This window comes from Melospiza melodia, chromosome 2, assembly GCF_035770615.1.
Source record: "Melospiza melodia melodia isolate bMelMel2 chromosome 2, bMelMel2.pri, whole genome shotgun sequence".
In the NCBI taxonomy this organism is placed as follows: domain Eukaryota; kingdom Metazoa; phylum Chordata; class Aves; order Passeriformes; family Passerellidae; genus Melospiza; species Melospiza melodia.
In genome coordinates this window covers 120,904,171-120,918,008 of record NC_086195.1, presented here as the reverse complement: position 1 = coordinate 120,918,008, position 13,838 = coordinate 120,904,171, and the positions used below count along the sequence as shown (strand labels likewise).

Sequence of the window (13,838 nt, the reverse complement as noted above, 5' to 3'; positions counted from 1 at the left end):
CCTTTCACCTGCACAAATGTAGGGTAAGAATAACCACTTTGCAGTCCTTGCAGGCATAAGATGTTCTTTTCCAAGTATAAGAATTATATGTCATAAAGAACCTCTTCTACAATTTGTGTGCACAGAGGCTTTTAGATGTAAAGAAAGCAGGTCTCAGATTTAAAGAAATCTGAGGCCATCTCTATAAAAGACAAAGTTAATCCCTAAATCTCAGGGTAATGATTAAATATGTCTTTGCTGTGTTTATCCATATAAGCAGCACACACAGGGAGGTGCATTTGAATACATGAAGTATGTCTGTCTGTCAATAGACAGAAGTAGGTATTTTTCTTTCACTTCCTATGTGTGTATAAACCCATGCACAATAACAAGTCAATCATAGTTCCTTTTGTACATTAATGTATTATCTTCCTCTTATTGTTCATACAACCAGTCTGACACATGTTACAGGATGATATCCAAATATCAGTGAGAAGTGTACACATTTATTTCCACAATATTTAGGCAGAAGACATTTCATCTATAAGATCAGAGCTTTAGTCTGAGGAAAAAAAGGAAGTTGTTTTAGTAAGATACTAAGAGAAACAGATACCTGTATTAAATGGGGTTGCAGAAGGGGAGTATCCCCCCTCTAGAGGACCACTGAGGCAGCCAGTCCTGATGCTTTCAGACTCAGTGGAGGAGAGCTCAGGGGATTCTGATCTGCAGGAGGGAATTGAGAAGGTGGCTATTGTTCACTTGGCTTCAGAGCTATCCTCAGTGGTTGGTCTGGAAGCTGTGGAAGTGGTGAAGAATGCAGCAAGAACAGCTGACCTTGTGACTGTCCCATGTGTGTTTGTTGGCTGTGGGGAGGACATGAAGGGAAGGCTTCAGCAGCCTCTGGGTGTGGTTTCAAGAGGCAGCAGATCTCAGCTTACAGTAATTGCTGGCTTTAATACATGGTGACATTATGCACAGACTGGCTTGACAAGTTCTGACCTGGTATCTTTCCATTGTTGGTGGTTTATCCCAAGGGGAAAAAGGGGCTCCTCTCTTTCAAAAAAGCCTGAGGCCAAGCCAGCTCCAAGGAAACCAGGGAGAGAGGCAATCACGAGGTTAAAGCTGTGAATGAATGAGAGACAAATTGCTGCCAGCAATATCCTTTATTAGCTTATGAAGTTATTAAGGAATGAGTTGAATAGCACATTGTTTAAAACAACATGTTGTAATATGAAATGAAGAATATTATTTAGATTTTTGTTTTGTTCTGAAAATCTCTCAAGTGCAACACAGAAAGAAGAGGCTCAGCCCTGCTTCAACAAAGAAATGAAACACAGGGCATTTGTGGAGGCTCTGACCTGTCAAAACTGACTCAGCTTTGGATGGAGCATACCACTGCTTGCATTTTGTACTTCTTTGTTATCTCCATAAGAGTGGCATTTACCAGCTGGTAGTTTCTGTGTCAGTTATTGTGCATGTGACACGCAGCAGAAGCAGGAGTTAAAATCATCCTTTTGAGTACTTTTGGTTCCACTCTGGCTACCCAGTTCCTTAAATGCTGTGCCTTGCCAGGGGGTGAACCATAAAAGCACACGGACTATCCCATGACTAGATAAGACAGAGCTTGTTCAAGGCAATCATCCAGTCATGAACCCAGAAAGATGTGTGAGCAGCTCTTCCCTTGGGAACAGTCACTTCCTGAGAAAGCTTTTTGCTTCTTTGTGTCCCTTGGGGTACCAAGAGCTTCATAGGACAGTCTCAGGTCACCTTAAACTGCCAGCTCTCTTCACCACACTATCTCCTGGATTACTTCACCACCTTTCATCCTTCTGCCTGGAACAATGGTGTATATATACTGCCAAGAAACCTTATCTAATTTGAGGTGGGAGGATGTAAAGGACCTCTGGGCAATGGGATAGGTAATAAATAGTGAATATGCTCTTCTACCTCTTACAGTAATTCTGGCTGACGGATGAGGTAGAAAATCCTCAGTGGGTTGCATCTGATGGGTTTTTTCTGAAGATAAGGCACTTCCCCTGCCTTGTCTGCCTGTCTGGCTTTCTGCAGCAAAGACTCTCAAAAGGACAAGGGCAGAATGTAATTGCTTAAAGGTACAAGAAAGCCTCTCCCAGCAGCAGATCAGCTCTTGATCCTCTGTAGATGATACTACTCTGCTGTCCTAAGTTGGCCTGTACATATATATATATAAAATCTTCAAGATTATAATGAAGAGCTTTTGTTGTCTACTATCAAAGGGACATTTGGATCTCCTATGGAATAATACCTAGCTCTAATTTGGCTGCCTTCTAATTGGCATGACTAGAATGCCTAGCATCTCATCAGGGAGAACTGCCTGAAGAGTAAGGGTGCTTGATGCCCTCATTAGAGCGTCTGCCTTATGAAAAACATTGCTATAATAGCAGCCTCCAGACATATCACTGCAGGACTGGGAACCCAGGGAACTGGGAACCTGTTATCTCAGGCAATGCACAGTGAAATAACAGCAGGATGAATCCTAAGCTCATGAGGAGGACAGAGAAATGGAAGCACAGGTACCAATAAGACCATTACATGTAGTGCAGTAAATAGAGCCTGGGCATAACATTCATTTTGTCAGTGTGGATTGTGTGGTGGAAGCAAAGAAGGAACAACCTTCATGTTTACATAAAGCTCCTGAGGTGTGACAGGGAAAATGGGACAAAACACAAAGGGGGATTTGGAGTCACAGCAGATAAGATGTATATCACTAGCAGCATCAAGGCAGAAGCCAGGTTCCCAGTTTCATCAAATAGTGTGGGTGGCTTGAAAAGGACCTTCAGTACAAAGACATTGGAGTTTTTGAGCACCAAGACATTACAGATATTGAAGGAAGGTAAAGAGGTGGTGGAAGAGGTTGCATGTGGTGGTGTGTCTGGAGCTGTACAGCCAGAGAGCTGCTCCTCAGCTCTGAGGAGCACGGGACATCACCTACAGTCAGGGCTCAGGAGTGCCGCAGGAGAGCTTTGGGAGCTGAGGAAGCACAGCACCTGTTTTACTGGGCAATGCACCTGGTTTTACTGGGCAATGCCCAAAGTGCCCACCACCTGAAAAGGTGCAGATGGCTGCAGATGGGCTTAAGGACACGGCTACAAGCAAAGGAGGGAATGTGATGGCAGATGCATTAGCAGACATCACATCATTTCAACTGTGTGGCTTTACTTAAGATCCCAGTGGGGTTTGTCCTAAGACACTGGGAGAAGATGGCTCACAGAATTTGACTTGCTAGTGGTTCTCTTGGAGAGCTGTGGGAGTTAGGGGGCGCTGACTGACATGTACAGAAAACCATTCCAGGTGAAGTGGTGTAGTCCTTCCATGTCAGCTGATGCTAACACTGTTTCATCTCAAGTGCCACTTCTGACCATCATATTTGAAGGAGATTTCTAGGACAATTCCTGCAAAGGAAAGAGTGATCTAGAGAATTAGATTAATCAGAAAAGTTAAAAAAGTAGGGAAAATGTGGTCTAAGTCTTCAAATGCATAACAGGCTGTTGCAAGGAGACTATGAGTAATCTGCTCGTGTCCATAGTGTGTAGGAGAAGTAGTTACAGATTTAAATTAGAGCAAGGAAGATTTAACTCACCCAACAGGCACACACACACACAAAAAAAAAAAAGTAGAAAAAAAGAGCTATGCCATAGGAAAGGTTGCTTAGGGAGACTCTGGGACTCTGAGACCTGTCCTGTTTCAGGAGACTTAGATATATATTTGTGAGGAAACAGTTTCTATGAAACTGATCTTTCAGCTGGTCTTGCCTTGCAGTTGAAAGATAGACTACATGACATATTGAGATCTCTTCCAGCCTTATTCTTTAGCATCCTGTTAAAGGAAGGAAGGAGAGCCAGTAGAAGGCTGATTGGGAAAAAAAAAAAGATTGGAAAAAGATTATGGGAGGAAGAGCTGCTGTCATGCAAAGATGGGGGTTAGGTGGGATGCAGAGAACTAGAGTAACATGCTGTGCAAGAGGGAGAGCAGCTCCCTCAGTGTTCAGGGACCCTGCTTTATCTGTGCTGCATTTGCACAGCTGGACTTCTGAGTTGTTTCTTCCAGAGGTTTTCCTGCAAGATTACATGAGGTGAATGTGAAGGGAGATGCAGGCATCAGCTGGCAAAACATCTTGCTTTGGCATTAAAGCATGGGGGTTTTTCTCTTTTTCAGTTTTTAGCTGACATAGGCTTTACAATGTTTTCTTGTTCAAATAACTACTCTCTCTCTGGTGAGGTATAAAAATGACTTGAGAAAATCCCTGAGCAAAGCAAGTTTGTGGGCTTTCATAATATGCCTGTGTTGGCAGACTCCAGCTCTTGGGAGTGCATCATCCCTTTTATCTTCCATGCCTTCATGAGGCATCTCAAATGTGCCTTCAGAGACATTTGCCTGCTTTCCTGAGCAGGGCCAAACTCCACCAAACTAGACCATAGTGCTCCAGAAACGTGTCTGACAGCTCCACAGGGTCCTGTGGCTGCCTCTACTGTCAGCAGAGCAGCTGAGCCCCCAAGAGACCCTAGGGCAGTAATCCTTTCTAGCTGGGTCTGCCTCCTCCCAGGCCCCTGAACAGGATGCTGGCTAAGTAATAAACTTTTCCAAAGAGCAAGACCACACGTCATTTGAGGATCAGAAGCTTAACTTCTGCTCTGCAAGAGCCTTCTGTAAATTTTGATACATCAGTGACCAGAACTGGCTGGGAAAGGTGAAATCAGCCTCCTTGGGTCTGAGGTTGTTATTCTTGTTCCTCATTTAAACTACACAGAAGTTCTACCATTCATTGGGAAACTCAGTTTTGTGTTCAGTGTGAGTCAAAAAATGGAGAACCAGGGGGATGGAGCCAATGGAGCTGCTGAGGCTCTTCTCTTGACCAAGTTCTGTTCAGTGACTAGACAGGGTTTCCTTTCTCAGAATATTTGAATACAGGGTATTTCTCTTTCTGCATGCCCTTGGGTAGCAGTTGTGAGGTCAGCAGGGTAGTAGTTTTGACTTTCTTCTCCAGAAATTGTCCTTTTTCTTTTTGTGTTACTCAAGTCTCATTTCTGGTAGAGCACCAGAAGATGATGACCATGGTCAGCATCAGCAGGGATAAGTCAATGTAGACCTTACATCAAAAGACCAGAAAGTCCCTCTGTGGTTTTAGCAGTGCTTCTGTGTGCTCAGTCACCACAGACGGCTGTGCACAGGCACCCATGACTGAATCTGCACCTGTGAGCTCCACAGAGCTGGGGAGGAGGCTGCTCCTAAAGGGGTGGAAGGGAGGCAGGAAACAGTTAGGGCATGGACTGCCGCTGCATGTGGGGAAGGTGCTCCTGAAGGGGAGCAGCTTGGAAGGAAAGCAGGAAGCAGACTCAGGCATGGGCTGCTGCTGCAGGGGCATCAGAGGAGCGGGAGCTGAGAGCAGCCACAGTGGGGAGAAGTTTGCCTTTGAAACACCCCAGTCCCTCTGTGTCCACCTTTGCATGGTCTGCTGCTTGTCTCAAAGGTACTGTGGGAGAGGGAGCAGAAGGGGCAGACCTTGGGAAAGGGGTAGATTAGAGAAGTTTCATTCATGTTTCTGCGTCTCCCTCACATGAGGGCAGTGACACTGCCACTCCAGCTGAACAAAGATGCAAAGCGTTTCTCACCAGTAGAATGATAACTTAAACCTGTGAGCACAGGAAAATTGCTCTCTGGAGACCAAACTAAACAGAGCTCCTATTTATCCAGGCTGGTTTCATATTCTGGGGCCAATCAGTACATTGAGAAAGTATGAACTGAAGCTGATTACAACTCTTTTTCCTCTAACCATGTACATAAATAATCTGTCAACAGAGAAAAGCGTGTCTTCCCCCATGGCTGCAGGAGACCCTGGAAAAGATCCTGACACTCCTACAGAGCCAGCCTGGATTTCCATTGCAAGGCAAAAACAGAGGGGCATGCACCAGGAGAAGGAACTCGACAGAGGAAAGCTCGTGGCTCCAGATGATGAGTCAAATACAGAGAAACAGAGTAAAGGAAAGGAACAAACAGAGGTACTTGCAGTACAAATTTGTGATGCTTTTGTATCACCTGCTATTCTTTGGTATTCTTTGGATCTACTGCTATGTTACCAGTCATGCCATAATGATTACAGATACTTAATGAGTGTAACTGTAACTGAAAAAGACACTGTTCTCATAAATGTGTTACAGATTCAAAGTTTTCTGATTGTTCAGATATGTAATTTTGTGTCTCAAAGAAATCAAAATCCTGGAACTATGTGAAGTGTGTAAAATTTCTTGGCATACCACCAGATCTAACACATGTATTGCATGCTGAAATATCCAAAAGGAAGTGCTAAATTGTAGTCTTTGATCCTCCTCAATGCAGAGGAAATGTGTTCTCTTTTAACTACCCTTCTAAGCACAGCCTTTCATTGAACCTCTTATACCTCCTGACTGAGTTAACTCTGAATGAGCAGCTTGGTCCCAGAAGCTCCTAGGTAACAATTTTTAGAGCCCTGAGAAGTGAAATAGGATAAAAATAACTTTTGCATTTGCAGAGATTGCCGATATACAAATTCTGGTTCCCTGTATGTGGATAATTCAGAAGCCCATGTGGTGCCATGGAATCTGGGCTGACACTGCCTCTTCAGAGATGCCATGGAAAACAGGGTGATTCCTGTAGCTAATGATCTTCCCAGATGACACAGCTGTGCCAGTGGAAGTGCTTGGCATCCAGAACACTCACCTGCTGCCTTTTTTGCATCCTGCACAAATAAGAACCCTGCTCTGATGCAGCAGCATGCGTCCCCTACACCAGTATGGCATACCCAGTGCAAATGACCTACTTTCTTGCTTCAGGTGGCACTGCTAGCACCCCAGACAGGTGTATTATATCCTGGAATAAGAGATGCTTTCTAGGTGATGAAAAATAGCAGTGGTTAGATTAACAAGAAATAATACCTAATAAGATGTCTAGGCCAACTTCTGAACTGCAGTAATGCCCAACACAATCCCAAAATACAGTTTCTATGTCAGAACAGGAAACTCCAGATTTTAGCTGGCAATGATCCTTGAAATTCATGCCATGCATTTTATTTCCCTGTAGCAGCTAGCAGAGAAACATGCCAAGATTCTTCTGACTGCAGCATGTGAAGCTTGGTGCCACTGTACTACTCCCACTTTCTCTTTCTCCCACATGGCACCAGGCACTATCACTTCAGGGTAGTTTTTGATACGGGCAAGAAAATCTGTTGGAGGATATGTTTGACTTCTTTTTTATGAAAAATCCATTTACCACCAACTGTCCAAAAATACAGTGCCATAGCCCTCAAAATTTGGGAGATGGAAGGAGAACATGAGAGAATGAGGCTGTTTCCAAATCCTGTGTATGCTTGTAGAGATGTGCAAAGGAATACATTTTGCAGTGAAGACTATAACTATCTACTCATACCATTATGGGTAAGAGATACTGAGGGATAGTTTCAGTTAGTAAAATTGAGTTCCATGGATATTACCTGAAAACACTTTAACTTTCTGAACAGGTGTTGGCTCAAGTGAGAGGAGTGGGACCAATGTCTGCTGAACTGTGGCAGGCTCCCCATCCACTGCTTTGCTTGTGTTCTTCCAAACTGAACTCATTCTCCCTGAATTACTTGGATTTTATCCCTCTCTGTGCCTAGGGGACAGTGAAACAACAATGGAGTAAACCTTCACACGTGGCACCTAAAACCACTTCTGAAGAGCAGAGGAAAGACACCAAGTCTGAAACAAAGTCCCTGCTGAGAACCAATTCATTGTCACATTGTGTCCCTGGTAAGAAACAAAATTCTTAAAATGTAGGCTGTTACCTCTCACCCTTGTCAGAAGAAATCCTACTTGAGTGTGCTGCAAAAGGAGTAGGGGCTAGATCCTAATCTCTTCCTCAGCCCCACATCAGCCAGGACAAAGAGTTTTCTCAGCACTTATGTCTGGGATTTTATTTGGTGTTTTATTTATTTATTATTTTATTTGAGGTTTTATTTATTTATATTCTTCTGACCAGTTTGACTACAAGCAAAAGAGTAAAAAGGGGTAGCCAAAAGCTTGTGTTGAAAGAAATGTGAATCAAGAGCTCCAGTTCCTTTCACAGGACAGAGGCCCAAATGCACTATCCCAGTGTAAAATGTAAACAAAAATATTTACAATAGCACTCAATTTAAATGTGGCTGCCTCAGCAAGCTGAGGAGTGGTGCAATCACAAACTGTCTGGCCATCAGTCCTCCCACAGTGAGTTTGTTATAAATCTCTTTGGTAAATTCAAATTTGAAAGAAGGGCAGAAGTTTTGAAGTAATAAAATTCCTGTGAATTGGGGGCTGAGTAAAGGAGGAATTCACATGTGAATACTTTAGCTAATGAAAAGACTCTCTTCTTTGGCCTGGGTGTTAACATAGGGCACGACAAGGAATCCAGGTCATCATGTTGAGTTTTGGTAAATTTAGGGATCAAAATATAATAGTGATGAGAAAACCATTGTATTATTTAGAGCACAGTATGGGTAATTTTCTCAATAACTTATTGCACAAGAAGTTTCCATGTGAAATGTAAAGATTTTCTACTACAGGGCAAGGCATGGGAAGTATTTAATAAAAGAGAGTGCTTAGTTGCACAGCAGGTAAGTGTAAAATGCCCATGTGCTTTGCTCCCAGTAGCTCCATCACCTGCACTGGTGGATAAGGAGGAAATGAGCCACTTGAAGAAAGCCAGTAATGCTGCTCCCAGTCAGCCATCCTGGATGGAGCTGGCCAAAAAGAAGTCTCAAGCTTGGAGTGATATGCCGCGGATTATAAAATAGAACCACACAAACAAGGAGCATCTTTCACAACTACTTGACTGAACTCCTACAGACCAGCAAATCACAGTAAAGAATCTCTTGATACAGAAGGGTTTTATTATGCAGCTGTGGAGAAAGTGTGCAATAGGTGCAGTCAAAAAGTTTACCTTCAATTTTGTAGCAATCAGAATTGCAATAGCAATGGATTACTTAAATTATGCTAAGGATGTACTTACACTTCAGAAAATAAAACTTTTGCCTTATATATTTCCTGCATTTTCTGCTTTTACTGATGTTTGTATCCAAACAGGATCTTTGCTAAACTTTGCTGAACTTCTGTTGTTGCTGGAAAATTCTATTTGTTACGGTTTTCTCTGTTTACAGATATAAATTGTGCCCTTACATCCTGATTCTCTTGATGTGTTTCACTGGAATCACGGGACACACTTTCTACCAAAGCTGTTAGGCCCATGGAGATACTCCTGAATAGCTGCTAGTGAGTGCTCCATTAAAATGTGTTGCTTGAACTTCAGGTTTGCCTAGCTAAGCCACTGGTACAGTTTCTGGGGTTAGGTTGCATTTTGGGAGGCACAAATATGCACATTTATGTGTGACCATGAAAAAAATTCTCCTTTCTTTCTGTGAGTAGCCTGGGTTGCACAGTGTTTTCAAGCAGGCAAACAGTAAGGAAATGGAACTGCAGTTGGAAGCTCATCAATATATTCACAGTTACTTTCCTACCTGGGTTCATCTGGCTGCAACTGGCTTTCCTTCCTGTGGAACCTCATGCCCAGTCAGGAGGATGGTATTAGCAACAATGGTCAATATGAATTTAATTAAAAATTAAGAACAGAAAATACTGGAGCTAAAGTTCAAACTGAATGCTGGGGAAAACTGTGAATTTCATCACAGTGCCAGCTTCATATATCACCCCCCACATAATCTTAATTCCTCTCATTAAAAACCAGTAACATACAGATGGCATGTCTGTACTTGACTACCTTTATGTAATATCCTCGTGCTCATTGGCCTGAGCCTCCCCCACCAGTTTGTGACTCCCACTCATGAAGTCTCAGCTCTTCACCTTCGCTTGTTTAACAAGATTGACAAGATAAATCATTTACTGCTGATTGACTGAGACTACTCTGAACATATTTTAAGACTTCCCTATGAGTTACAGAAGCAAAGGACAAACCCTGTGATGCCCAACTGCTAAGACAAGCATTTCATTTTGTGTATGCATGGGTGAAGTACTACCTTAGCACTGCAATCCCTAGGTTTATTTATGTTTATATTAATGGTTTTGTTTTTATTATCACATTACATTCTCTTTGGAAAAATGTGGGGAGACTTTAGGAAACATAGCATTTTCTAGCACCTGTGTTTGCAGTTTTGAAATCTTGTCTTCTCTACAGAGACAGGAAGGAAAACCTGAGCCCTCTTGGTAATGACAACTGCATTTAGTAATGAATAAAGAAATAGAAAGTTGAGCACATGAATATCCAAGATGCTGCTAAAGGCTTTCAGTCAGGTGTCTTCCATCATTGAAAACAGGAGGAGGAAGAGCTAGTTTTATATTTGCAGAGCTTAGGACAGAGCCAGTGAGCCTGCACTGCTGTCAGCCTGCATGGCTGCTGGGGTCCTGGATGGGCCCAGACCTGCTGCAGCCCATCACAGAGCTGTCAGCAGCCCTGACCCAAACAGGGTTCTGCTGCTGTCCCAGCGTTTTCTCCTTCCTGCAGATGGCAAGAGGCAGTGTGAGATACCTGCTGAAATCACCAGTGGCAAGACAGCTCTCTGTCAAACAGATCCACAGCAGAAATGGTAACTTAATTACAGGACATGCAGCCTTGGGCTCAATTGCCCAAAGGTTGGCTGTGCAAAAAACTTCCACACATCTCCCCCATGAGCAAGCATGCACAGTCCTTAATCTCAAGTGATATTTTTTTGTTTTGGTATTAATATTCTAGGACCTACACTAGAAATATACACATTTTTGAGATACATTAAAACCATCTTAACACCCTCTATTTTCAAACACTCTTTCTGAAATAAATAACTAATTAGCAAAAAGTGTAATGGTATTACCTTTTGCAGCAATCTTGAAAAAAAACCCGCAGTTTCTCTATTTAAGGAATATAACATATAAAAAAAAGGCCAAATTTGTACCCTCTAATTATTGCCACCCCATGAAAAGGTTCCCAGGAAATACAGTTAAAGGTACGTTCTGTCTTCTTACAATTCCTTCTCTTTTGAAACAATTAAAACTGCAAGAACTTTTGCAATCAGTGGTCTTCTTCATATTCTCCCACCACTGCAATGGCCTTGGCCTTTTTGCAAGAGAAGCCACTTGGCTACTTGAACCTCTGATATGACAGCCAGGGGAATTTTTATTTTCTCATAGTGTTGTTCTGTCTCCAGATCTCTAAGACAAAGGGTCATGCAAGTAGGACTTGCTACAGGTGTCCTGCAGCCGGTAGGCAGAAAATAGTTGTCAAACTTATGTATTTTTCTTTAGTGAAATGGCTCATTTCTGGAAATAGAAAGATGCAAATAAAAATATAGTTCACTCCCCTGTATGAACAGTGAGTTATGTTTCATGCTTGATGCCACCAGAAAAGCCATTCAGATCTGATCAGTTTTCATGAGGACATCATTATACTTTTCCAGCTGAGAGGCAATATGACTGACTAAGGCTGATCCATTTTGCTCAGGCAGCTGCAATATATATTGCTGGAATATAACATCTAACAGAGAAATTAAATATAAAAATTCACCTTTTGTTCACAACTCACACGCATAAGCTAACAGAGTCGGAATTACAGTCAAAGAACAACAACAAAATGGACTTGAACAATAGAAATTTCCTCTTCCAGAAGTGCTGCATGAGCCATCTTTGGCTTTCTGTTTAATGAGCAAGGTGCCTTCCCAGCAGTGAAAGGCTTCACATAATGCAGATGAAATCATCTATCAGGCGTCTTTCAGCACAAAAGCCCTAAATTTGATGATTTATGCAGTTTACTAGTTGGATTACGCTAATCAGCTACCTCCCAGTGTTTAGTAATTTTATATTAAAAAATGCACCTAAATGATTTTAAATGGACTGTGAAGTGCAATGTTTTAAGGTCAAAATATCCCCTCAGTCTTTATTTTGATATGGTGTTTTGCACTGTGCTGCCTTTGACAATAAAAACTGTTGCATTTGTTTTCAAGATGAAGAGGAACATAAAATCCTGTTCCAGTGAAAAAATCCAGCAGCAATGTAGCAAGCAGCTTGCTGTAATTTTGCAATGCCATTAATTCTGTCTTAGTCTCAAGGAGCACAATAAACTTGCCAAAATGTTTGCTTTGTATACATGATGAGCCCTTTGCTGTGGGTAACAAAGGTTTAATTATAGGATTTTGTGTTTGTGGTTAGAAGATAACTTTTGTACTGTTATAAAGTCCAAAAAAAACCAACCCCAATGAGAGCACTGGGCAGTGCTGTGTGTCTGCAAAAACCCCACGGGGGAAGGTAACCCTGTGTGATCCTGCACCATGGGGCTGCCTGGATTAACTCTTGCAGGAGAAGGCATTTCAGCTCCAGCGGGGCACACGTCTCACTCAGGCTCACATACTCCCAATGTTTGACAAGATGCTCAACAAGTGACAGAAAACACTGAGTTTTTGTAGCATGGGATCTTTTATTGTCTGACTTCACAAAATAAAAACCACATATTGATTTTTTTAATTGATTATTACTCCCAGATAATGCTCTGCATCATGTTTCACTTTGAAGCTGGGGACTGATGGGACATGTACTCACAGAGGATTCAGATCTTCTTCCTTTGCAGTATCTTGCAGCACCTTTGCTGCAGATTCTAACTCTCTGTGTACACTGGCTGTATTCCCAGAAGAAAACCACTCTAGCTTACTTAAGGCAACTTAAATGGAGATCATTCTGGGAAATGCTGAACTATCTCCCTCTCCAGGATTCCAAATCTCTCTTTTAAGAATTGTTAGGAATGCAGGTAAGAGCATATAAATATTACTGAAGCAAAGTGATTGAGGACAATTTTCCTTCCTTCCATCTCACTCACCATCACACTGAATACTTTCACTGTTGATTTCTTTTTGCTTTGTTCATTTACCTATGCAAATAAGTATAAAATTATGTATTTTGCAGGTTCATAATTCCATTGAATTGGATTCAAGGTTGCTGAGCAAAGTACTGTGATATCTTAACTCATTGTAACCAGTAGTCTCCACTTTTTCCCAAATATGGCTTGATTTCTCAAGTTTAGAATTGACATGTAAATTATTACCCTGCCTTTGAAAGTCAGTTCTTCCTGAGAAACCTCTAATTAAAAAAAAGGAAAAAGAAAGAATTCTCTGTTCACTGTCTACTAAAAAATGACACTTTGCACCAATGGGTCTGCAAGAATTACCAGCACATGGCTTTTACACTGGCACTTGTCACCCATGCTGGCACCTCTGGGACATGGCAAATGGGCCATCCATGCTGCTCTTGGGCCAAGCAGCAGCAAACCATGGCCCCATCAGAGACGGGGAGGAGGCAGAGGAATCTGGCAAGACCCTCCTCTTGCCCACCACGATCTGTGCTGCCCTCCCCAGCCAGCAGCTGGTACCAGAACATGCTGAGGCAATGCCAACATTTACACACCTCTGGGGTCCCTCTCCAGTCATGGGACTGCTTGTGCAGGTGGCAGCCCAAGGTGCTGCGAAGATTTCAACACTCCATCAGAAATAAGCAATTGCTGAACTGCAGAGCCAAGTTTGTCCCAAAGTCAGAGACTCTGGTCATTGTGTCTCCCAAAGAAATCCTATTTCCATATTCTTTTTATTCCCCCTGCCCCAAATTTAACAAGACTACCAGTAAATCCCTCCAAGTCCTTGCCTCCACTGAAGAACCAAGGAGAACTGTCTGGAAAAAGCAGAGGAAAACAACCAGAGTTATGACAAGAGAAGAATTCAGTTAATAACCCTTCAGGAAAATAAAAGCCACCTTTCTCAGCAGAAATAACAGAGACTCCTATTTAATAAGCTGTTGGCTCATCCTCTC

General features: G+C 42.4%; 1 protein-coding gene across 5 annotated transcripts in view; it reads left to right on the top strand.

The window, feature by feature from the left end:
• CRACDL (CRACD like) overlaps positions 1-12,120 on the top strand; it is a 65,652-nt gene extending 53,532 nt beyond the window's left edge. For 4 of the 5 annotated variants that reach the window (XM_063149768.1, XM_063149770.1, XM_063149769.1 and 1 more), the window contains 3 exons: positions 5,815-6,014; positions 7,646-7,778; positions 8,652-12,120. In XM_063149768.1, coding sequence (XP_063005838.1) covers positions 5,815-6,014; positions 7,646-7,778; positions 8,652-8,797 — 479 coding nt within the window. In that variant the 3' untranslated portion in view covers positions 8,798-12,120. The remainder of the gene's footprint in view (positions 1-5,814; positions 6,015-7,645; positions 7,779-8,651) is intronic. The other variant, XM_063149771.1, reaches the window with a different exon arrangement.
• The last annotated feature ends 1,718 nt before the right edge of the window (positions 12,121-13,838 follow it).